Source organism: Chiloscyllium punctatum, chromosome 38 (assembly GCF_047496795.1).
Source record: "Chiloscyllium punctatum isolate Juve2018m chromosome 38, sChiPun1.3, whole genome shotgun sequence".
Lineage (NCBI taxonomy): Eukaryota > Metazoa > Chordata > Chondrichthyes > Orectolobiformes > Hemiscylliidae > Chiloscyllium > Chiloscyllium punctatum.
Genome location: NC_092776.1, coordinates 25,350,556 through 25,377,691, shown reverse-complemented (window position 1 = coordinate 25,377,691; position 27,136 = coordinate 25,350,556). Strand labels below are relative to the sequence as shown.

The 27,136-nt window shown below is 39.1% G+C and overlaps 1 protein-coding gene across 31 annotated transcripts in view; it reads left to right on the top strand.

The window, feature by feature from the left end:
- Nucleotides 1-27,136, top strand: part of tcf7l2 (transcription factor 7 like 2) — a 201,718-nt gene that overhangs the window by 67,537 nt on the left and 107,045 nt on the right. For 28 of the 31 annotated variants that reach the window (XM_072557396.1, XM_072557398.1, XM_072557397.1 and 25 more), the window contains exon 4: nucleotides 18,101-18,202. The exons of the other annotated variants lie outside the window; for them this stretch is intronic. In XM_072557396.1, coding sequence (XP_072413497.1) covers nucleotides 18,101-18,202 — 102 coding nt within the window. The remainder of the gene's footprint in view (nucleotides 1-18,100; nucleotides 18,203-27,136) is intronic. 31 annotated transcript variants of the gene reach the window in all.

The window sequence follows — 27,136 nt, the reverse complement described above, 5'->3', positions numbered from 1 at the left end:
GCCTATACTGAAAGTAATCTTGTAATGGAATGCTAAGGCATAATTATTGACTGAACCATGTTCCTGACCCTGAAAAAAATTATTTTAGAAATCTGAGGCAACTTGCTGAAGCTAACTGTTTGTTAATGCTGAAATTGTGCTAGTAATTAGATGCTTAGTAAGAGTCTTAGGAGGAGATTGAACTACCAAGACATGATTTTAGATGTTGAAGTGGACTTGATTGGAAAGATTGAAGGCCATTCCATGGCTAAGTCTTCGAAAGTGGAGATTTGATGTCCCCTGTAAATGAGAGAGAATTTTAGAGAGTTAAGAACCCACAGTGTCACTAATGTCTGGGTGAAATGCATCGCCCATTTGATGTTGGCCTGCAGTTTGTTTTCCTTTCCTTAGCTCGTCATTAAACTTGAACGTTGGAGTCCAAGTTGTATGTGTTTTTTTTAAGAAAACAATTTAAATGTGTATGGTTTAAAATATTTAAATGGTTCATTATTATCTGTTCGGTATATCTAATTAGTTATTATTGCTAATGTTTGTCTTGTTTAAACTTGTCTCATGAACATATTTGTTTTGGGGTGTTGGTTCAATCCTGGTATCCTGCTTATTTTCGCCCGCTTGGTTCTCTCACATGTTATTCTTTAAAAGATGGTTTGTCAAGCCAGATCATAACAAAGATCTGGCCTGTCCAGTATTTTCAACTGAGATCACAACAGCTTTGGTGTTTTTGAGAATTCTTCAAACTCATGGTTACTTGATGACATCACTGTCTCCAGACACTGGACTGAAACTGGCATCATTATTGAGGAGATTTACATCATGGAATCTGTTCATTAGTTATGGATAACTTCTTTCAAAGTGTTTTGTCTGCTAACTGCAAATTCAGGCCAATATTTCCATCAACAAGTGGCGAATCTATAGAAGGCGTCTGAAGAAACATGTTAGAACCGAAAAGTATTGATTAATTTTGATATAGATTACATTTTGTTCAACAGTTACACTTTAGAGTGAAGAATGAGGGTGCTTTGAGACAAGACATGACAAGAATAATGTACTTGACAAAACAGGTGGTTTTGGATCTATCGGGCCTCATACCAATATATATTCTAGACCAATTATAGAGATTGATTGCAATGATGTCTCAAAATCTTCAGCACTTATCTTATGAAGGTGGTTGAAGTGAACTCAATGAATCTTGATCTTTTCTCGAACAATTTCCATGTTCCACAGTCATCGATCCTTAGATTAATCATTTGGCTGAATTTTTTTCAGTACTGATGTGAGATTTGCTATTTAGGCTGTGCATCCCAAAGATGGTTGATTTGTGCCAATCAGCTTTTCCCTTTGGCTGTTTGCCATGAGCAAGGTACTGATCGTGCCTAATCAACGCGCACATGCAAGACTCGCAGTACACTGTCCAATATTAGAAGCGATATTGCAATCAGACACCATTTGCTAAATAATACTGGGTGTATGAAAAATTACATTGGCAGCCAATTTAGGATTGTCAGTTAGGCTTTCATTGCAGTGTATTTGTGTGTGCGGGAAGCTACACATACAGGGTTCTGTTCTTTGTAGACAGAACACGGACATAGTACATCTTGTTAGCATTTAGTTTTCTTAATGGGATGCTAGATACCTATTGAGTTAAAGGTAACAAGGCAAACTGGTGTTGTGAGCTAATCAGTATTCCAGTATATACCCAAATCGCTGTTTGTTTGAATTTAGTTTTTTTTGCGGTTTTTGCCAAAAGAGTTTTAACGTGTATAAATAAGATTGATCCAGAAGATTGAAGAGTTTTATGTTGTGTGGCTTGTTGAAATAAAAATCTTAACTAGAAATGCAAGGGCTCTATCTAAAAGCATTTAACTTGTCGTGTATAACACATCTGTTTCAACAAATTGATGACAGCCATTCTCTTGTGGCACAGTGGTAGTAACCTACCTGTTCCAGATATGTATCATAACGTTTCTGAATAGGTTGATTTGAAAATATCGACAGCCCTTTTCTGAAGGGCTGTTGTGGCACAGTGGTAGTGTTTAGCCATTCCCTGGTTCATTACTCAGGGCATTGCTTTGACTTACCTGGTTTAAAATTGAAAGCTTGGTGGTTAACTGTCAATTATCATCTAACTGATTCATTCTCCACAGCTGCTGATAAGTGTCAATTTTCCATCTAGTCAATACCAACACAGTTTGAATACATTGGGATCTCTTCCATGTTATCCTGGGGTGCATGACCATCTGTGTCATACATTTTTTCATAGAATCAAATTCTTAGACTGTCGTGACTAAAATAATTGCTAATTCTTATCATCATCACTTTTCTGACTTTCTCAACAATGCATTTATTAAATAGTCAACAAGATTCCTAATTAATGCCTTATTAACTTGAGATTGCCTTTAAACAACCTAATTCTTCTATATTTGGATCAGTCTGGAAATCGGTCACCAAAGTACTTCACTCCATTTATAGGCATCAGTTTTGCTGTTCATTTTTTTTATTTTTCTGTTGTTTAAAATGTCTTGGTTTATTATTACAGTGATAATACATCTTGTACCTTTATGAATGCAGGCCTGACCTACTTGCCGGTTGTAGCAGGGATAATTGGCTCATCCAGTTTGGAGGTGATTTAATCCCTAACCTTAAAAAAAATTGCAGTGTCATCAACACAAACATTAGATTGTTCATTTGGCAGGTTTGCTGCTGTTTTGATGTCAGTGACCTCCCAGTATAAAGGACGAACATGTTGTGCCATACCAAGCTTACCTTGCTTGAAGTCTAATTTTCTAAACTGTGGGTTTATTTTCACAGCACTTAGTTTGCTCATTCTGTGACCAGGCTTTGTGATCCTCTGTTGCTCTGATCCTGGATGTAGTTGAAGTGGTGCTCCTATCCACAAGTGCACAATGTATAGCAGCATTGGGCAGGGTGACTTTCCTATATTTTGATCTTTGTGTGCCTATCAGGATGATCTAGAGGGTGACCCTCTGAATCAGAGTCATAGAGATGTACAGCACGGAAACAGACCCTTCGGTCCAACCCGTCCATGCCGACCAGATATCCCAACCCAATCTAGTCCCACCTGCCAGCACCCGGCCCATATCCCTCCAAACCCTTCCTATTCATATACCCATCTAAAAGCCTTTTAAATGTTGCAATTGTACCAGCCTTCACCACTTCCTCTGGCAGCTCATTCCATACACGTGGAAACGTTGTCCCTTAGGTCTCTTTTATATCTTTCCCCTCTCACCCTAAACCTATGCCTTCTAGTTCTGCACTCCCCCACCCCAGGGAAAAGGCTTTGTCTATTTACTCTATCCATGCCCTTCATAATTTTGTAAACCTTTAATGTTACCCCGCGGCCTCCAATGCTCCAGGGAAAACAGACCCAGCCTGTTCAGCCTCTCCCTATTGCTCAAATCCTCCAACCCTGGCAACTCAAGTTTCACAACATCTTTCTGATAGAAAGGAGACCAGAATTGCATGCAATATTCCAACAGTGGCCTAACCAGTGTCCTGTACAGCTGCAACGTGATCTCCCAACTCCTGTATTCAATACTCCCCGACCAATAAACACCTTCTTCACTATCCTTTCTACCTGCGACTCCACTTTCAAGGAGTTATGAACCTGTACTCTAAGATCTCTTTTTGTTCAGCAACACTCCAGAGGAACAACTCCTGTATTGTCATGAAGAGCAGCTCTTTGAGGAAGCATTGGTTTTGCCTAGTTCCTCCTGAGGTAGTAAAACTGACTGCAGCAAAAATAAATACTGCTGATGTCAACTGCTTTTCCATTGTAGATCTGTATTGAGGTTCTTCAACCATGGAGAATTATCTAAAATTAGAAATGGGCATAATAGCTGTTAAACAACTGTGCATTTTTAAAATGTATGTATTTCTCTATTGCTGTACTGTGCAATATAATTAATATAATTCCAAGGTTCTAATTGCACATTTAGCACAAAGGGTCATCGAACCTCAGGATGGCAACAGCATAAATGAAGCATAGCACATCATTAATATCGATTGTAATATAAATGGCAGTCGTGATGTGAAGGTGCTGGTGTTGGAATGTGCTGGACAAGGTCAAAAGTCACATAACACCACGTTATACTCCAACAGGTTTATTTGAAAACATGAGCTTTTGAAGCCTTGCTCAACCTTCAGATGCTAGAGCGATGCCCTGAAAGCTTGTGTTTTCAAATAAACCTGTTGGACTATAACCAAGTGTCATGTGATTTTTGACCCATTATAAATGGGCATTAAGTGCTGATTTGTGTGAGTGTATCATAAAAGGGAACACTTAAGTTCCAGCATGCATCTTCTACAAAGGAATCTTTAACTTCTCTTATGAATTTATTGGTAATACTTAAAAGAAGAGTAAAGTACGAGGAAACATTCTCTCGCAACCATCTGGAAGATCAGTCGGCACCATCTACATCGGCAATGATATCTCATTTTGTATCACTCTTCTTTCAGTTTGTATACATTCAGGTGTGCATGCATGTTCGACATAAATAAGACTGCATCTTATTGTCTACAGGGATGTAAGAGAAATAGTTTCAATAGACAATAGGTGCAGGAGTAGGCCATTCTGCCCTTTGAGCCTGCACCACCATTCAATATGATCATGGCTGATCATCCTTAATCAGTATTCTGTTCCTGCCTTATTTCCATAACCCTTGATTCCACTATCCTTGAGAGCTCTATCCAACACTTTCTTGAATGAAAGCAGAGACTGGGCCTCCACTGCCCTCTGGGGCAGAGCATTCCACGCAGCCACCACTCTCTGGGTGAAAAAGTTTCTCCTCATCACTGTCCTAAATGATCTACCCCGTATTTTTAAGCTGTGTCCTCTGGTTCGGCACTCCCCCATCAACAGAAATATGTTCCCTCCTGCCAGAGTGTCCAATCCTTTAATAATCTTATATGTCTCAATCAGATCCCCTCTTAGTCTTCTAAACTCAAGGATATACAAGCCCAGTCGCTCCAGTCTTTCAGTGTAAGGTAATCCCGCCATTCCAGGAATTGACCTCGTCAACGTACGCTGCACCCCCTCAATAGCCAGAATGTTTCTCCTCAAATTTGGAGACCAGAACTGCACACAGTACTGCAGGTGTGGTCTCACCAAAGCCTTGTACAGCTGCAGAAGAACCTCTTTGCTTCTGTACTCAATCCCTCTTGTTATTAAGGCCAGCATGCTCTTAGCCTTCTTCACTACCTGCTGTACCTGCATGCTTACCTTCATTGACTGGTGGACAAGAACACCCAGATGTCTCTGTACTGCTCCTTTACCTAAATTGATTCCATTTAGGTAGTAATCTGCCTTCCTGTTCTTGCCACCAAAGTGGATAACCATACGTTTATCCACATTAAACTGCATCTGCCATGCATCTGACCGCCCACCTAACTTGTCCAGGTCACCCTGTAATCTCCTAACATCCTCATCACATTTCACCCTTCCACCCAGCTTAGTATCATCAGCAAATTTGCTAATGTTATTGCTAATACTCCATCTTCTATATCATTAACATATATTGTAAAAGCTGCGATCCCAGTACTGATCCCTGCGGTACCCCACTGGTCACTGCCTGCCATTCCGAAATGGAGTCTTTTATCACTACTCTTTGTTTCCTATCAACCAACCAACTTTCAATCCAAGTTAGTACTTTGCCCCCAATACCATGCACCCTAATTTTGCTCACTAACCTCCTATGTGGGACTTTATCAAAAGCTTTCTGAAGTCCAGGTACACTACATCTACTGGATCGCCCTCATCCATCTTCAGAGTTACATCCTCAAAAAATTCCAGAAGATTAGTCAAGCATGATTTCCCCTTCATAAATCCATGCTGACTCTGACCTATCCTGTTACTACTATCCGGATGTGTCATAATTTCATCCTTTATAATAGACTCCAGCATCTTTCCCACCACTGAGGTCAGACTAACTGGTCTATAATTTCCTGCTTTCTCTCTCCCACCTTTCTTTAAAAATGGTACAACATTAGCCACCCTCCAATCCGCAGGAACTGATCCGGAATCTATCGAGCTGTGGAAAATAATCACCAACGCAGCCACGATTTCTCGAGCCACCTCCTTCAGTACCCTGGGATGTAGACCATCAGGCCCCGGGGACTTATCGACCTTCAGACCTAACGGTCTCTCCAACACCAATTCCTGGCAAATATAAATTCCCTTAAGTTCAGGTCCTTCAGCCACTGATACCTCAGGGAGATTGCTTGTGTCTTCCCCAGTGAACACAGATCTGAAGTACCAATTCAATTCTTCTGCCATTTCTTTGTTCCCCATAATATATTCCCCTGTTTCTATCTTCAAGGGCCCAATTTTAGTCTCAACCATTTTTTTTGCCTTTCACATACCTAAAAAAACTTTTACTATCCTCCTTTGTATTATTGGACAGTTTACCTTCGTACCTCATTTTTTCTCTGCGTATTTCCTTCTTCGTAATCCTCTGTTGTTCTTTAAAAGCTTCCCAGTCCTCCGTTTCACCACTTATCTTTGCTATGTTGTACTTTTTCTCTTTTAACTTTATATGTTTCTTAACTTCCCTCGTCAGCCACGGCCGCCCATGCCTCCTCCTAGGATCTTTCTTCCTTTTTGGAATGAACTGATCCTGCAACTTCTGCATTATACACAGAAATATCCACCATTGTTCCTCCACTGTCATCCCTGCTAAGGTATTGCACCATTGAACTTTGGCCAGTTCCTCCCTCATAGCTCCATAGTTCCCTTTATTCAACAAAAATATTGTCACTTCTGATTGTACCCCCTCCCTCTCAAATTGCAGATTGAAGCTTATTGTATTATGGTCACTACTTGCCAATGGCTCCTTCACTTCGAGGTCCCTGACCAATTCTGGTTCGTTGCACAATACCAGATCCAGAATTACTTTCTCCCTGGTAGGCTCCAGCACCAGCTGTTCTAAGAATCCATCTCTGGGGCACTCCACAAAGTCTCTTTCTTGAGGTCCAATACCATCCTGATTCTCCCAGTCTACCTGTATGTTGAAATCCCCCATAACAACTGTAGTAACATCTTTGCGACAGGCCAATTTCAGCTCCTGATTCAACTTACATCCGACATCCAGACTACTGTTTGGGGGCCTGTAGATAACTCCCAAGAGGGTCTTTTTACCCTTAGAATTTCTCAGCTCTATCCACACTGACTCTACATCTCCTGATTCTAGGTCCCCCCCCGCGCAAGGGACTGAATATCATCCCTTACCAACATGGCCACCCCACCCCCTCTGCTCATCAGTCTGTCCTTACGATAGCACGTGTAGCCTTGAATATTCATTTCCCAGGCCCTGTCCACTTGAAGCCACGTCTCAGTTATCCCCACAATATCGTATCTGTCAAATTCCAATAGAGTCTCAAGCTCATCCATCTTTATTTCTAATGCTTCGTGCATTCATGTATAGTATTTTTAATTTGTTACTGCCCTCACCCTTCCCATCAACTCCTATTTCACTCAACCTTACACCATGATCCCTTTTTTGAGGTTTTTGCCTCATTGATACAGTTGTCTTTCTTGACTTCCCTTGTTCTAACTTACCCTCCAATTTCCTTCTTAAACATCCAGTTCATCTCCTCCTCCCCCCCCCCCCCCCCCCCACAACTTAGTTTAAACGTAGCTGTGTTGCAGTAGCAAACCTGCCTGCCAGAATGCTGGTCCCTAACCTATTCAGGTGCAAACCGTCTCTCTTGTAGAATTTATGCTTACCACAAAACATACCCCAGCGATCCAAGAATTTAAATCCTTGCTTCCTGCACCAGTTCCCCAGCCACACGTTCAAGTCCATTATCTCCCTGTGTCTGGCCTCACCAGCCCGAGGAACTGGAAGCAAACCAGAGATAACCACCTCGGACATCCTGCTTTTCAGCCTTCTTCCTAGTTCTCCGAAGTCCCGCTGTAGTATGTTCCTCCTCTTCTTCCCGACATCATTTGTGCCGACATGTACCACCACCCCTGGCTCTTCACCTTCGTCCTTGAGGATTTCCTGCACTCTCTGTGATATCTTTAACCCTGGTGCCAGGAAGGCAACACACCATCCAAAAAACCCCGGTCAGTTCCTCTCACTGTGGAGTCCCCTATTACCACGGCTCTGTGCGATGTCCGACTCTTCCGCTCTGTCTCCACGCCAACTTTTGATTGACAGATCTGGCTGCCTCGCAGACTGGCAGTGTCATCTGTCTCTAGTGTTTCCAAAAGATTCAACTTGTTCCTGACAGGTACTTCCCCTGGGGTCTCTTGCACCTGTCTCCTCTCTGCCTTCCTCATTGTCTGTTCTCTTCTGCTCTCTTCTGACATGATTGGTGTAATAACCTCGCTGAAGGTCTTGTCCAGAAAGATCTCATTCTCTCGGATGAGCCTAAGGTCCTTGAGTTCTTTCATCAGGGCTGCAATATGCTCTGTCAGTAGCTGAACGTGCGCACACTTTCCACACTTATACAAGCCAGACACACCAGAGTCGTTGACCTCCCACATCAAGCACGTAGCACACTGAACCAGCTTGGCAGTCATGTCTTCACCCTCTTCAACTGTGGCGTGATCACTTCATTCAACCTCCTTGTCAAAGACTCCTGAGCTGAAGCCTCACTCTTCAATCCACAGGAACTTCCTTGGACCCTCTCTTTTTGGGGCAAGTCTGTGGACTTTTAATTTAGGTTAGAGGAGGAGGGAGGGAGGGAGAGAGGGAGGCCCTACTTTGTAGGACCTGGGGTCTAGAACACACCCACTCAAATGACAATCACTTAACTTCCCGACCGACTTTGCGCTCTTGCCTTCACTTCCGCCCAGCTCCCGCCGCTCTCTGATGCGAAAAAGCATATAGCATTGCTTGGCATTTGGGGTGCTTATTGCTGGTCAATGCATTCAGTTGTGTGTGCTTAGTGTGTACAATTAGACAGCAGCAATGCATTGCTTAGCCTGGCAATCTTTTCATATTAAGAAAATCAAATTTTGGACATCTAAATTTATAGCAGGAAATGTTACAAATATTCTGGGCTTTCAATGGGAAAGAACAGTTACCAAAACTGTAAACTAAGGGCTTATATCTTTAATGGCAACTTGGACATATAATTGGACTGTATTAGAATACTCTGACCACTTTGATTTGGTTAAGATCACATGTAATACTTTTTGTACTTTCTTGATCTCTATTGTTAATTATGTCAGTGTTGCTGCAACCCTTAAGATAGCAGTGGTTTCTCTACAATGTGGCCAAAGTTTCCATGGAACATGGTCTCCTACTCCATTCCAAGAAATGTGAAAGTGTAGGAAGGATTAGGGAAAATAGCATTCAAATTGCATATATTTTAGCATTGTTATATCCACTTGTATACCCCAAAGTAGTGAAATGTTGAAAGATAACAGAGAAAATGTTATGTTTTCCCCCTCTCTAATTATACTCTGAAATTCTCTGTTCTAATCCTCCACTAGGGATTATAGAGGAATGGGTCTGGGTGGGTTACTTGGGCCTAATGGCCTGTTTCCACACTGGAGGGCTCCTATTCCATTCTGTGGAAAGAGGTTTAGTTTAAGTTCAGGGTCTCTTTCTGGGTAGTTTGGTGAACAAGGTAGTGAGTGATACACCCTTTTGACTAAAGGTGAGGCTGGAATGTTGATAAGGTCACTGAATCAGACTCCCGAGTGCCTGTTGTATTAAAATGGCTCGTGAATTCTCCTGGAACTTGAAATAAATAATTGTACCAAACAGTAGTTAGATTTTTTAAAAACAAAATATGTGGTCTATAGTACCCAAAATTCTAAAAACACATTTTATATAGATCATTTTATGTTTTTGTGTTAATTTAGATTTACATTTTGGACTCTTTGAAAGATATTTTTCTGTGTACTTGAGGGAAGGAGCAGTTGAAGAATAAATAATTTTGGTACTTAAATATATTTTTGACCTGGACTGGTAGGAAATCCAGTTTAGCTTTATAGAAATATTTCTGCTCATGGCAAATTTGTCATTAAACCTCTTGACCTGTGTTTCCTTCATACTTTTCTAGTCTAGAATTTAACGCTGTATGCTATGTGCAGAAAGCATGGGGCCTCAGCAATTATCTGGCGTCTGTTTCCATTGTGTGAGTGAATTGTTTGTGAGGTGGTTACTACTACGTAACTCTGTAGGACTGCTTGTGCCCATCTGGTTCTGGTTATCTCTCTCTGCAGTAGGGCTGAGTCTCATTTCCTCACACTCACAAGGCACTACAGGCAGTGATCTTGTTATGCCTTAACATAATTGAAAATTACATGTTGTGCAGACTAGCAACACTAAAATGCAGACACATAAAACATGTGGTTCAGGTAAAGAAATGAGGAAAAATAAGTTGCGTTGGTAATAAAGTTAAACCTCAGAAAGCAGATCAGCAGGCTTTGGAACTTTCTTGATTTGTTTATTTTTTTCCTCATGCCTTTTGCTATGGACTCTGATTTTACTTGCAGATTTGACTGCAATATGGAATTATAAATCAAATCTGCAGTGAGTTGAGGTCCTATCTTCCTTTTGGCTTTCTCTGTATAAATTCATTTGATAAGCAATTGGACTAGAAAGTCCTGCACTCGATAGTTGTTAAATTGACCTAGCTGCATAGTTAAGAAAGCTGCAACAGAGAGACCTTTTATGCATTAACACTCTGATGGCTACAATAAAACTAGTATGTATGTTCCAGTTATTAAATAAAGGCCTTTGTATGAATAACATGTATCCAATTGGCTGTCAAGATTTGGTTTTCCTTTATTCGGCTAAATGTGGTCAAAACTTCCACCAACTATTTAAAAAAAAAGAATGAATATGCAGTTTACCTGATGTCTTGTAGACTAATTTAAGGTTGATTTATATTTTCAGAATTTCATTTGAACATTTTGATTATGCTTCTGAATGTACTTCGAACTAATATGGAAAAAGGCTGGCAATTTGTGATTGGGTGGATTATTGCAATGAATCAAACCATTTTATGGTGGGAATAAGGGTGTGGCAAAAACATAAGTACACATAATTGTGTTCGAAGATCCCACAGACCCAGGCATCCAATCAGTTAATCAAGGAGTACAGATGACGTGCATATGTATACGAGATGGTCACCAAAGAAACAATGGAGATAAGCAGATATGAAAGCAATGTGGAATTGCTACTTCAGGGTGGAACTACCCTATTTATCGCAGTGGCATGAGAGGAAAAAATGTCTAGCTGTGGTGTTGCTTTTGTTTAGCTGCAGACAAAATTAATTTTGAAGTTGATGCCTGAAACTTGGGGCAGTAGGAATAAAAATGAGTGGGGGAGGAGGTTGGGTAACTAAAATTTCCTTTCAATGTAATGGTGAGGCAAGAAGTTTGAGTGTGATTTGGTAAAAGCTGCTTGAAAAAAAGACAAGTCGGCAATATCTGTGGTCAGTCATCATTGCACATGCAGTCATGGATGTCATTCATGTTCTTAATGACAGAAACTTTGACTTTAGAAAAAAATTAATCATAAACTGTAAAATTGGAGCTGAGCAATCTTGAGGTTTTATAACTTACTTGCTCACTTTCACTGTTTCTTGACACCAGCTTGTACTTGTGCAAATTAATATAACGAGCCACAGTAGGTTCATTCAAGTCCAACAAATAATGTGAATTGACTTTAACTGATGATGGGGGAGGCAGCATCCAAGGAGCAGGAATATTGACGTTTTGGGCAAAAGCCTGAATTTGCCAGAAACTTCTATTTTCCTGCTCCTCAGATGTTGCCTGATCTGTTGTACTTTTCCAGCACCACTCTAATCTTGATTCTAATCTGCAGTACCCACTTCCACCTAGTCCAAACAATGATGTCCCTATTTAACTTGTACATTTCTTCAGCATTTAACTGATGATATTGATTTTTTTTTTAGAAACTGGTGTAAGCCTCTGGGAATGACCTTTTATTGTTGTCATGTGATAGGTTAAATTAGGACCGTGGAGCTGTTCTCTTAGAAGAAATAGGGGACAGGTGGTGAGCTTAACATGAGGATCACTATGCTTCAGGTGAGGAGCAACATTGAGAAGGTGGGGCCATCATGGTAACCCCAGCCATTGTAGGAATTGAACCCTCTCAGTTGACATCACTCTGCATTGCAAACCAGCTGCTCAGCCAACTGAACTAACTGATCCCATGTCATAAAGGCTGATCTCTTGACTTCTCCAGCATTCAAATAATAATTCAGTGTTCTAATCAAATATAAAATGATTGGTTTATTCTGATAGGAGTGTGATATGCTGATATCACCCTCACATTGTGGAGTCCTCACAAGTAGAAGTGCTGGACTGTATTTGCAGCAAATCTGAGGAAGTCTATTCCTGAGTTATGTTTTGCATTTCAGATGCAAACTCCAACCAGCCAGAGAAGTGGAACTGGTTTATATTAGCACCTATAAGTAGATTGTTACATCTAACATGTTAGAGCACAGGTTGTGCCTGATTTTAGTGCTGTCATGCATTACAGTATGCTGTGTGAAATCCAAAGCTGCCATGTAGATCCAATGAGAATGCACTGTCTTTTTCACATATGGTACCTGGGTTTAAGAGCTATCTCAAATCAGTGGTTTAAACGTATGAAGGTTCTTTGTGTTACATGAGTTACATGCAGTGGAAAAGATAGGGGAAGCTGTTCTTTCAAGGCTTGATGAGTGAGCTTTAGCCACCTTATGTTGCAGTTTATCCAGGAACTTGTGATGCTGGCAGTAGATTCCATTACACAATTGTGATCATTTTATTTCTTAGAAAGTGTAAACTTTGTAAATGAAACAAGTGAGCATACCTCCTGATGTGCATCCATTGGAATACACAAAATTTCAGGAATTTTGAGGAATGTTAGTGTATTCAGATTTTAATTCTGGAAAATATTAAATTATGTGAAGGTTTGTTAAATAATGGGGTTATTCTACTGCTTCAGGATTGTTTTTTGGCTCAAGAACAAAAGGAGTTAGCATTGAAGTGTTTCAAGGAAAAATTGGTTGAAAAATAGCAAATCCAGATAAGGTTCAGAGTATTGATGGCACAATTCTGCTAATAGACCATATGCAATTCAAGAATGTGAATCTTAAATAACTGGTTGCATCTAGATTTGTGAAGCAGCAGCAAATAATAGCATAGTACTTTCTTTTAAAGAAGCAGTTGTTCTAAGGCTGTAAGTGGAGACTGTAGGCAGTATTTTGGCTGAGTAAGCCACATTTACCTCTGAGTCACAATTGTGAATTCATCTGCTACTTGAGCTCATAACCTAGTACTCTATACATTAAGTGCAACACTGAGTGGTTGGACAGTGGAAGTGGGAGATGGGGAAATACAGTGTTCAGGAAGTAGTACATGATACCAGTGCGCTATTCTGACTAATAGCAAATGCAGATTATGTGGCCGTTCATTTATTTTTGGATCTTGCTGCCCTGAAATTACATGTCACAGCTGTAACAAAATGACGTTTATCTCAAAATGTGCAACAATTGTAGTACGTGTTCATGGTTTCATTTGCGATCCTTTCTTCCCTCTGATTCCTCCATCAGTAGTCGGGGGGGGGAAAACAAATTTTGTTCTGAGTAATTTTGGCGTTTAATTCTGGAGGTGGCGTTCAGATGGCATTCATCTCTCAAATGAAATCTTTTGTTAAAGATTAAATTGAAAACAATTAGCCAGTTATCAAATCAATGTCAGCACAAGATTTTTAAAAACTTGGTACTTAGTATTTAAAGTGCAGAAGCTCAACATCACTGTTAGCAATTCTTTGTCAGAGTTTATGCTTCATGCATGCATGTCTACTCCTCTTCTAGCCCTATCACCAAATCCATTTATTCTTTTAAAATAATTGGATGCTATTTGCCTTGTGTTGGTGGCAACAGCTTTAAAAACTAACAAAATCATAAATATTTTTTGGAAATGAGAGGAACTCCAGTAACCATTTGTAGAGGCAGGAGTTCCAATATAAGAAAGCCCTTAAATATTGATACAGTGCTCATTCATGTGCCCCTCATTATCCCATAAGCACTCTTAAAATATTCACAAAACTTGAATGTACTGAATGTTACAAAATGAAAAGATGTTAAAATTTTAATCAGGAATCCTTGCTACTTTTTTAAGAAAACTGGCTCTGATAAGACTTCCTCTACAAGCATATCATTAGAGATTATGAAAAACCGCACAAGCAGTTGCCAAAAGTGTATGTGCATGCGTGTATTGAGCTTTCAAGGACTGATATGATTGCAGCTATCCAAATTTGCAACAGTTTTACAACAATGATTCCAAAAGGGAATATTCAAAAAAAAATTGGATAAGCACCTGAAGAGAAGTTTGCAAGGCTACAGGGCAGGGCAAAGGAGTGAGACTAACTAAAATACTGTTGCTGAGAAACTCTTTTGGGCTTGACAAGGCACCTTTGCATTCTGCGCTGTGACTGTTTTGTAATTTGAGGCTGCTTTTGATGTTGCATTATCCACTGTTGTCAAGCCATTCAACAAGTTGAAGTTCAGTGAGATATAAAATATTTAGGACACCTTACAAATAAGATCATTACTCAATGCTGATGATTACATTATTATCAACAAATAACTCTGCATAAGCAGAATTTTCTATTCGCTTGAGCAGTGTGGACAATGGTGAAAAATATGGCGTGTTTGAAAAAAAACAGAACCTAGACATTGAGACCTTTTTCCAATTACCTCCTCACCACACCACCTTCCCAGTATTGTAAAAGGCGAGTTCAGAATCTCACTAATGAGCAATGACTACCTTTCAGTCATTTGTATGTCATTAATAGCTCAACTGGTCTTGCGTCTGTGCAGCCCCCATTCTCATCTCCTTCACTGAAAAAATTAGATGTCGCCAATTTTGGGCGTGAAAGAGTGTAGCCTGGTGGCAGCAGCAGCTTCCCATTTGCTGTTCAGGTCCTTCATTAGTGGGCGGCACGGTGGCACAGTGGTTAGCACTGCTGCCACACAGCCAGAGACCTGGGTTCAATTCCCGCCTCAGGCGACTGACTGTGTGCAGTTTGCACGTTCTCCCCATGTCTGCGTGGGTTTCCTCCGGGTGCTCCAGTTTCCTCCCACAGTCCAAAGATGTGCAGGTCAGGTGAATTGGCCATGCTAAATTGCCCGTAGTGTTAGGTAAGGGGTAGATGTAGGGGTATGGGTGGGTTGCGCTTCGGCGGGTCGGTGTGGACTTGTTGGGCTGAAGGGCCTGTTTCCATACTGTAAGTAATCTAATCTAATCAACTTGGTCTTCACTACAATGTCATTGCATGCTTAATGGACATTGTCCTCTTCCACCCTTTCTCCAAATAACTCAGCAATGCCAAACCACGCACATAGCAGACCTTGACAATCTCATATGCCACATCCACACTTCAGGACTTCACTTTGGATGTCCAAGATACTGAGGATTTGCGTGTTTCTGCTAGATTGCCTTGCATACATGGACAACATGTGCATATTATGCTTATTTGGTGCTTATTCTGAGACTGCCAGCCTCTGCCTTTTATTGCTTTTAAGGGGCAGCTTGTTATTGTTCTGAACAGTTAAGGTGAGCATGTTGCTGTGCAGCAACAAGATCCATCAATGACTCACCTACAGCTTGTACAAGCTGCTTATTTGACAAACATTGCATGTGGGGTGGGATGGATGGAGGGAGGGAGGGAGAGAGGGAGATAGCAGCGGAATAACAATCTTTCCTGTAATGAGACAAGGGGGGGGGGACTGACAGTAATGATACTGGATGGAAAATCAGTTAATGGTGCTGGAAGAAGAGAGAAGGTAAGATGTCCAGCGAGTAAGTAGGATACACAGAGAACAGGAAGGTTAGGTGTTCAGGAGGACGTGGTAGTGAGAGCTGTTAAATGGACATAAAGGCTGCAATCATGGGAGTTGTATTCCACGAGCCATGATGAGATGCGAGTCAGAGTCAGAGTGACTGATGACCCTAGTCTGAGTTGGCAGAGAGAAGATGGTGGTACTCATCTTAGCAGGGAGCGGAGGATCATTAACCTCTTTCCTGCAAAGCTGTTTACTGTGTTCCTGTGGGGCATTGCACTGACCTGGCTTGCAATCTTATCCCAGACAGGCTGTATCTAATAGTGTGGCCCCCTGTGCTGATTAGCAGGATATAGTATAGGCCTCCTGTCCTCCACCCCGCCCCTAGTACTTCCAGGTGCTAGCAACTAACTTACCTTTCTGGGTTATTTCCTTGGGGGGATGATGGTGCAGGACCAAGTGTGAAGGGCAGATCCTGACTTGCAGGATCTGATGTGCTATACATCTGGGATTTAAACATAGTCAGTAGTATGAACGTTACAAAGTCCCAACGGCACAAGCATTTCCACCTCTTCTGCTGTGAGACATTCATGAGATGGACACTGAAGTGACTGGTTGTAAAATTGATGAGATGTTGAGTGGAAGATTATGTGAGCATTGGGCTGCTATGAGTCACACTTGCAAAAATGCTTTGGCTGAAATTTCCTTTTTTTGGCAGTATTTTTCTTTTAGAACATTTTCGAATGGATCGAGGATCTTAATCTGAGTTTAATGTCAACCCCGACACATCTTGGCTTTGACTTTAGACACTTATAATACCTTTTTGTAGTTTACGTTTCTTGCTCAAACATTCCTTTGTGCTTTTTAAAACCAGGGTAATATTACGAGAACACCTGCAAGTTCCAGTTCCATGTCAGGCCAGCAATTACAAATCTGTTCCCAAGTAGACCTGTGGGATGCCTTCCATATGTGTTTTCTACAGGATCTGATGCCTTTAGAAAATCAGACTGTTTCATGATTTCAGAGTTGAAGTAATTAACTGTTACATCCAGTTATTGCACACCTTTGAATATATCTGCTGGAAAAACCAGAATTGGTGAACATTCAATCTTGTGCTTTTCTGTCCAAATTTCCGTGATGGGTGAAAGGAGACTTGCTATTTTCATCACAGGCATTATTTGCTAGTAAAGTAATTCATTTAATATTATTATGGATGTGAAAATATGATGCATTTTTACGTGCAACCAAATTTGGTTATTTAAGTATTCCAATTTAACTTGCCTGGCTAATTTGTATTGTAATGTTTGGGTTCGCAGGGCAATAATACTGTCATAATCTAATTCTTTGTGTTGATGACTATTCTATGGTATCTTATTAATGTGGAGTATTAAAAACAGAAGCGGTTATATGGATCAACTGTTTTTATTTGTAAAAATATGCTTTTCATAAATTATTGGTAAGTATATTACAAAACAGTTCAAGTTGGAAATTACAGAGAGTACCATCAAAATATCACATTCCTTGCTGAGCACTTTGTACCCTTATGTGACTAAATCCCAATGAAAGTTTGGTACATTTTGCTAAATATGATGATTTATATATCTATACCAGCTATGATGGTTTCTTTCAGTTAACAGACCCTTGGACATAATGGCGAAAAGATCTAGAGGGTGACCTTTCTTTCATTGCATTTTGTTAGTTTAAATTCTGCTTCTAGACTCCCTCTGGAATTCGCCATCCTGATTCTGTTGAAGTTCTACCCAATTGTATTTGTTCATTTCTGTGGCTGACTGTTATTTTAAATTAAAAATTTCCTTGATTCCATGTTCTTCTACCCAATCCAACTAATTTGTAAAAATTAATTTTTTGGCCCTGCGCCTAACCTGTTTGTTCCTGTTTCACTTTTGATTGAGTCACCTCACTGCTTTATGTTCAAACACATGTAATTGAGTTGATAAGACCTGAACTAGTGAAATAAGTTGAGATTGGTTATCGTTCTAAGAAATTGACTGTAAGTTGAGACTGGAGAAAAGAAAAATGAGGACTTAGGAAAGGGAGTAGTGTTATTTTTATGAAATTCAATGAACTGCCTAGTCCAATTTTATTGCACTAAATATTTAGTGTATTAATATGCATGTTGCGGAAGGTGAAACCATTATTCAGATCTATGTCAAGGGCATTATTTTTCATCATGGCAAACAATTTTTATGATCGTTCATCTTTATACTTTATCATTTTGTGTTCATTCATTTGTACTTATGGATTTTTGTTTTTCTTTTCTTTTTTAATCATTTTCTTTTATTTTGTTTCCCATATCCAGTACCTGCAGATGAAATGGCCATTGATTGATGTGCAGGCAGGGAGCCTACAGGGTAGGCAAGGACTGAAGGATGCTAGGTCACCATCTCCAGCACATATTGTTGTAAGTAGTGGCTAGATGTATTTTCTTTGCATCAGTGTGAGTATTTCAAAAGGATACGATCATTCAAGAATAAAGCTGTTGGTAAATGACATATGGAGAACATGCCTTAATGTTGCTGTAGTACAATATATTTAAGCACACAAGATCTGTGATTATACTCTTGTGTATAATGTACCTTTGCGAAAATAGGAACTAGTTCAAATCTTAAAATAACAAATAATGAGCTTGCCAGTGGCATACAGTGTGGTTGCCATTCCTGGCCCATGGTCAGACAGGGATTGAAAATATCTTTTAAATTGTGTCTTCATTGTTGTTTGAACAGCAGTACTTCAATTTTCCTTTGAGCTTTTCTTATCTTTGCAGAAAACATTGGGGTATGGTTCACTTTGACTCATGTATGGAGAGAAGCTGAACACTAGTAGAAAATAGATTACTCGATCATGTGAAGTGAATGTCTCTGAAACACAAAAACATAGCATACTTATATGTAGACACATTTATAAGAAAACTTTTTCCTCTGCCTCAGTATTTGTGAAACGTGTTCACAACTATAGTGAAGTGAAAAGGGACTGCATAGGCAGTTAGATACTGGAAGTATAAGGTGTTTTATAGTTGAATTCTTAACTCATTTTGAAAATAGCATAATGTGTTACTGTTGTGGCAATTGGAATGTTACGTTGGATTTATTTAGGGAAGGGGGTTGCACATAGCTCTCATACACTTCTTCTCAACATTTATGCTCATGGCAGACTTTATGGAGTCTGAATTTTTTTGGACCCATGAACCTGAATCAGTGATAAAAGGGAACCAGATTTATCAGAGTAAATGCTAGGATCTAACTGATGGGTTTCAGTTACCTAGAGCCTATATTGCTATGATACGCATATAAAAGTAACTATAGAATATTATAAGATTGTAATGTCCTCTTCCCTTTCCAGCAACATTCCTGTTCTGTATTCATGAGCAGAAGTGAACCCTGAGCAATGCTCTTTGCTCTGCTTCAGTGACTGGCTGAACACTGCACAATAGGTTATTCTTTGACCCCAATTATCACTGTGATCCTCCACAGCTGCTAACAAAATACCTGTGTGCTGTCCTTTGTTATCTGTTCATCAAGTCCTGATTAATTGTCCAATGGTTAACTTAGTAAGATATACTATGGTGTTATGTACCTTTTCAATAAACAACTTTATGGTAAATTTCTGGCAACACCTATTGTGTAGGAGTTTTGATTTCCTCTTAACTGCTATGTATAGAATTCAGTTTGCAAATGAAATGACAATTTCTTTTCTGTCAAACTATTTATCTTATTTGGCAAAAGGTCTTTCTCGATCTAACGAGAATTAGCCTCGCAGTGATTACAGGTGGAATGTTTTGGGTATCTACTCATTTCCAGTTGATATAAATTTTCCTTGTGTTTGACACCCCTCCTGAATTCCCAAAAGACAATACTCCCAGTTAACATTAGCGCTTTTCTTTTAAATGGTTTTGTCCATTGTCCTCCGTGATTAATGTGGCGAAATGCAGAGTTTTCCATTTTAAAAAAATTGCCACCGGTGAGTGTGCAGAGAATGTGTCTAGTTTGTACTCCTAGTGGCATACTAACACTCCAACTTGTCCTGATCATATCTTACTATGACTTGAAATTGTTTCCAAAACTAGTTAATTTGCACGGACAGTGAAAAAACTCTTGTGTTGTGGTGGTTCTGTGATATGGGTTTTGGGTGCAGTCAGTCATTATTTGGAGTTTTGCACAGAATTCAGCTGAATATAAATAGTGGTTTAATGTCAATCCCTCTGTCTTAGAATATCATTTTTGAGATGAAAAGCCCAATAAAGGTTGTGATGTATTCTTACACAAACAAACATTAGAAAACAAAAGCGTTGACATGCCACGTGCTCAAACATTGCTATTCCTGTTCACGTCTTGTTAACTGCAAACATTGTAAGCCTCCTAATCAGCATGAGCCTTGAACATGTGGCTACCAACCAGTATTCTAGGGTGAAGAATGCTTCTGTTCAAAGCAAAATCACAAAGAATGTGTTTATGATTTTGCTACAGATAGCAAGCAGCGGAAATCTTCCTACAGCGAGATACCAATGATTATGTGACTGCTTTACATCGAATATTTGCAATTTGGTAGCATGACAAATTGTTTTTCACTAAATTCAAAACATACCTTCCCTGGTCACTAATCTGTCTGATATGTATGCCAGATGCTGTTGCACTGCATGAATGAAGTTTGAAAAATTTTTAATGCTCAAGTTACCTGATGGTGTGGGACTTCCCATAAATCTCACAGTTCCATGTAATATTAAAAATCGACTCCATTCCACATTTCTTCCACCCCTAAGCAAAACTCTATTGAAAGTGAAGGGGTTTGTGCTCATTGCCTTACCAAGATATTAAGTGAAGTTATTGATAGCTGTGCAGAGATAGTGTCTTAAATGCTTTTGAAGATAAGTACAAGCAAATTACTTGGAAATGAAAACTGAAATTATGTTAAAAGATCCACATGCAAACTTGTTCATAACTTACAAACATTTCAACTCCCTCTTGCAAATGTTGCCACAATGACTTGCTGAGTCAAGGATAGGAAGCTAAACATCTGATAAGGTGCTTCATAATGGTTCAAAGATAAAGAAAGTATCCCTAAGTCCAGTGCCTTCAGAGGTTGACTAGGATTAGCAGGAGTACATTCCTGATCATTGCAGGCAAAATAGCAACCACATTCCACCAGGTTAACCTAGTTTCTGGCCAAATCCCCTCAACCCCGACAAACACGAACGCTTTTCAGCAAAAAAGCCTTTAGGAGAAGTGGGATATAATGTTATGAAGTTTAAAATATCAAAATCAAGTGTGTTAATGCAAAAGTCAATGTAATTGAGAAATTGATGGTTTTAGGATTTTGGCGAAAGTTCTTGAATTTCTGCTCATGTGGTGATAACTAAGAGGGAAATGGTATGGTCTCTGATAGTTTGTGTATGTCATTCTGGTTTTCATTGATTGCATGTTCTGTATCTATATTGTTTTGATGAGTTTAGGTCTTGGATTTACTTCTTGGCAGTATTTGATATGTTTTTTTGTAATGCTGTTTGCTCCGCTCAGCAGCTGTTATGGCCCAGAAGCAGCAACTAGCAGCCAAGCAGTAAAAGTAATACACGATACTGGTGCCAGAGGTCATTCTGCTGTGGCTCACAAATGTCATAAAGAACAGTATGGAGCACTTTTAATAATTATCCACTTAATTAAAAAAATACATACCTTGTGTCTTTTATTGATCACAGAAGTCAGTTTTTTTCCAAAATAGTAAAGAGGTTCAGAAATGAAATTTGCACTTTTAGTAGATGCACATGGCTGGCTATCAAACTTAGCACAATCAAAACAGCTGGACAAAGTGGGTAATCAAGCTAGTGAGGCAGTTAATGGCACTATTTCAAGAATGTAATTGGAAAGAAATTGCTTAAGGCACAGAACAACTAATGTCACTTAGTTGTGATTTATCAGAAGTGTAGTAAATGGTTTAATGGGAGGTTTGCATGAATTTAGAAGTTTTTTTGGAAAATTAATAAACTAATTCACATTCCAAGACAGACTGTCCTTTAGATACTAGTGCAAGAAATTAGCATCAGGTCCCCGGTGAATATCTGCTTGAGCTGAGTTTTGCCTAACATCATCTCTTGATGCTGTACCAATGATGGCACTGTTAATATAAATCTGAAGACCCATTGATATTGGCGGTGCTTTAACATCAGAAGTATTTGCTTGGTTCAGATTATAGAGGAGCAGTGGCTGTGTGCCACGTTTTCATTGTTCAAACTGCTTCCTTTGTCCCAACACACCTTTTTTCCTAGTTTTCTTGTGAGGAAATAAGAGTTAGAATTCACACCGTAAATGCAAGGTGATGATGTATCTGTGTTGCCCTCTAACATTCTGATTTTAATGAGCACATGGATGTCCTGGTTTTGCACCTTCAGTTGAATCTGACCAATTGGAGCTGGAAATGCAGCATTTCTGATCTATCCTCTTTAATTTAGGCTCAGAACGAGGTGGTATGTATCTTAACTTGCACGAAGTTCTGTTCAAATGTTATCCCAGTGCTTGATGATCTATGTTGGTTCTTGATTCAACAGTGTCTTAAGTTTAAAAATCTGATCACCATGGTCATATCTTGTTCCTTTATATGTTTGAGGAGACAAAGATCTTCATGAATGTAATATTTGTATTTGAATGATAATTTATACTTGGAGCTGAGAATAGTATTTAGGCACAAAGAACTTCTTTGAAACAATTGCTGCTATTGCTTCATGAATATCAGGAACCATGGTGCACAAATTGGTGTGGTAAACTGGTGCTGCAACATTTTGTCCCAATACTCTCAAATCAGGACTTATTTTCTTTAAAAGATGTTTCTTAAGTATGTTTTTTTGGGGAAAACATTGGATAAGTAGAAGTCCATGTTGTCCTTAAAATGGCTCACTGTCATGTTGCTTAGCATGGCAATAAAGCAAGATGGGAACATCACAAATACCAATCGAAATAAGACCATAAGATCAACTTGAGCTCGTTGTGAAATATCTATTGAACAAATCATCAAACCTCACAGAACATAAAGGACCATTTGACTCATTGCATCTGTGTCAGCTCCTTGAAAGTGTCACCTATTAGTCTCATTCTGTGAATCTTAAAACACTGATGCAGATCATTCAACCCATCATGCCACTGTGATTTCTTGAGATACTCAAAATGGTCCCGCTGTGTTTTTTCCCTAGACTTGACAATGTGTGTATTTCACCTCTAGTGTGCACACTCTAGTCAAAACAATGTCTCCTTATTCATTCTGTCAACACCCCTACCTCATAATTTTGAACATATTACTTAATACCCCAATTATGCCTTCTACAAGAGGAACAATCTAGCTTCTCTAAGTCTCTCTTGGTAACTGAATGCTATTGATTTTTCTTGTCTGTCACACTGAAATGAAGCTCCTGACAAAATCAAGTGCCTTAAGCTTCAATGTGATTTTTGACCATATGTTTCAGAAGTTGTTTTTCTTAAAAAAGAAAATTAACTTCTGACTTTTTAAAGTTAAACTGGAATTAGTGTTGAGTACATTGAGGGTCAGTCATTGTATGTGAAAGAATAGTGAAAAGGTGGCTTTTGGATTTTCATTGTTATTATGCTGTGATGGCCGAATGAGGGAATGTCAATATATTTGTTAAGAATGGTTGCCAGCTAAGATCCACGTACTGTAAATATTGAGGGAGCGACCCAGTGAGATGCTTGGTAATTCTCTCTCTCAAATGGGAACTCTCAAACAAAGTGACTTTTCAAGGTTTTGTTTTCCTTTTAGCCCCTCTCAGTGTTTAAAAACTGCTTGTAGTAAAGTAGAGATCCAGTGAAAAGCTGGATGAGCTTTTGAACCAGGAGAAACATTCTTGGAACAGACAGACCTGTTTCTGATTAGCCTGTGACTGATGGCAACCGGGTTACCTGAGAGCAGAAATAGGCAAGACGGAACAGCTTTCAAATTACTGACTTTTGGCAGCAACAGTTCATCTGAACTAAATTTAAACAAGGACGATGTTCAGAATAGTGCACTCTTCATTCCTCTGACTGTGAAGATGGTTCTGAAGACCGTGAATTATTTTGCAGTGTGTATATTCGGTTCCAAAGATCGGGCAGCTTTTAAGTAATGTTGCCATGTAACCCTGTCAGTTATGTACAGAACTACATTTCATTCACTTAACCTGCACAGCAACATGTTTTTTTTCCCCCTTCTGCAAGCTGAAACCTTCATGGCGGTTGTTGAAACTGACAACCTAAGAGTCGGCCCAAAAGCAAAAAAAAAGTCATTACTTTAGGAAATTGACTCTGGACAGTTCTCCCTTGTATTGATGGATTTAGGATGCTTTCTGTACAGATAAAGGTAGAATCAGCTCTTGTGGAGATGGATGTTGACTTGTACAGACTGACTGCAGATTGTTCACACTGTAAATGTGACCGTATTGTTCATGGTGTTCTCTTTTAAAATGAGTGGGAAAAGAACACCTGCATCATTTTTTTTCCCCCAGCCAAAACAAAAGCCACAGTGAACAACTGTTCAACTTTAACTAAATGAGCAGTTGAAACAAAATTTAAAACTATGGAGTCATAGACTTAAAAGGTCATGCAGGACATGAAGTTGAGAACAGCCCACTCTGAGCTGCTTGGGAAAGGGAATAATGTCGTCTTTTTTCCTTCCCTCAGTGTTCTCGCTGAATGATAACAAGTAGCCTTTTTCATTCATAGAGTGTTCGTTTGTAACTGAGCCTGAAGAATAAAAATTATAAATGATTATTCAACAAGACAGTACCTCTTTGTTAACCCTTCTAGGCTCTAATTCATTTCTGCTTAAAAGTGCATATGCACAATGTAATGCTCTCATTATTGTTGGCAATAGCTGTAGTTATCCTTTCAAAATACATATTCATATTTTTGAGGGGTTTAGATGGTCAAATGATTTATCAAGACACTTGGATGGAAATTAATAAAAGAATGAAGTTTTACTGTGGGAAAAGGGGAATAATGGCAACTAGAATATCATTCGTCTTTATGAATGCTGCCTCCTGTCGGCTGATGGAAGAACAACATTGATTTTTAACTTGTTATCCCACTTAGTTACTTCCAGTTGGGTAGGGGAGATTGATATCCATGCATGGCTCGCTTCACCAGTTTTACATTGAACCTGGTTTACTAATCCTGACAGCAGAATCAGACACACATTTTAAAAAAAGTTTGCTGCTCTATTCTACAATTTGGTAAAGGAGCTAGTTCTATTAGACTTGGCAAAACATTACATGGGCTCTAGGCTTCTACCCCGTAATCGACAAAGCACCAAAAATAAAAGTACCATAACTATGCATTTATATCATTTTATCTTTAAAAGAAATTCCTTTTCTGTTAAAATATTAGAATAAAACATTTTTTGTGTCTGCAACAAAATGGTTTTCCTTAAGAAAATGCCAGCATTTAAACTGCAAAAAATATATTTGATTTATTAAATGCATTGGATAATAGTTTGAACATTCAGCCCATTCTTATTTTATCACTGAATATTTAAATTTTAATACTGAACATTTTGAAGGAAATGCATATGTTTGCACGGAGTAGGGTAACATATATGCTTTGTGTGCATTTGCACTATGTTAGTGGATGATTAGATACTTTTGCTGTGCTTTACATCAATACTGATGTGAGCAATTTTGGGTGTGAACTTGGACCTTGAAATTATGCTGTTTGATTAAGACTAGGGGCTGAAAGGAACCCTTTACCTTGTGTTGGTTCGTATATCCACTGTACTTCAGTGGAATGAAATACATATTAGTTTGTAATTTGCAAAGACTTTGTATTTAGTGTTAGGTGATATTAGATTCTCAGCATCAACCTATTTTTATGTAAAAGGAACTGGGTTGGGCATCTACCAATTATGCAGTCCTTTCCTTTGTGGATGTGGGTCAAGTTTATACATCTTTTTGCCAGTACATGTATATGCTTTACTGAAGTCCAGATGTGGGTAAATTTGCAATGGAAAAGGGATTAATCAATTTCACAAAGCATGATTTGTCAAATACTTAACTTTTTAATTGATCAGTTAGCAATATTTCAGTATGCTGGCATTCGATCAGCCAGTATTAGATTATCTGACAAGATCTGACAGAGATTGATAGATTCTTGTTGTCTCAGGGAATTAAGGGCTACGGGGAGAATGCAGGTAAGTGGAGTTGAAGTGCCCAGCAGCCATGATTGAATGGTGGAGTGGACTCGATGGGCCGAATGGCCTTCCTTCCACTCCTATGTCTTATGGTCTTATCACAAGGTCCTGATGCTTGGCTAAACTATGTTATCCAGCATTCGATTATCTGGAGTTCGATTAACTGAACAAAATACTCGCAGCCCATGTCTTTTGAATAATCGAGATTCCTCTGTATATCTGTTGTTATGGCATACCTATAGCTTGCACATACACTACTGCAGAATCTGTCCATTTCTCTCTGTCCTTCCATTTTAAAAAAAGGCCTTTTATTGATATTACAGGGATTATTTTCTGGTTTTCAGGTGCTTCGTTTTAATTCTCACTAAATAATTTATGACATGATACATTCATGTGAAGCGTATTAACATTACCATCTGTATTTCTATTAAGAAGTGGAATATTTGGACTTTTAGAAGCAGAATTAGAAGAATTTATCAATATCCTCAAGTATCAATCCAATATTAAAGCCACAGCACTTGGAGATCATTCATTTTCTAGACTGGCAAAAAAAAGGGCAGACTCAAGTTACCAACGAAGGTTTGTTTTTTCAAATTAGTAACACAAAAGTTTATACACAGACAAAAATATCCTGCTAGATCATACAAATTGGTGAGGTTATAGTTGATACATTTCCATCAAGTACGCTCAAAAGTAGATTATTAACCAGGCAGTTATTGCATTTTGAATTCTGCCTTCGTTTTAAATTCAACAATTGGTTCAACAACTTTCATCGCAATAATATCCCCTGCATGTTTGCCAAACTGGAGCTCCTGAACAAATACAGCTTCGAGGTACAGATTTCAAATTCATTTGCAAATGATTCATTATTTCTGTGATTTCAAGGTTTTTTTTTATGGATATCAACTGAATTTCAAGCTGAAATAGGTGTTTTGGCCCTTTGAGAGTGCCTCATCAATCAATAAGTTCATGACTGATCTGTTTGAGTTCCGAGTTCGACATTCCCATCTAACCCTGATAATTTTGATTCCCCTACCATATAATATCCCATATATTCCCATAAACAATATAATATCTCTTCATCTGGAAAATAGTCAGTGATTTTGCCTCCTCCGTCTTGGCAAAAAGGTAGCTGGGTCAGGACTCTCGGCTCCTCTGCTCTCTCTAGGCGACTGCCTCA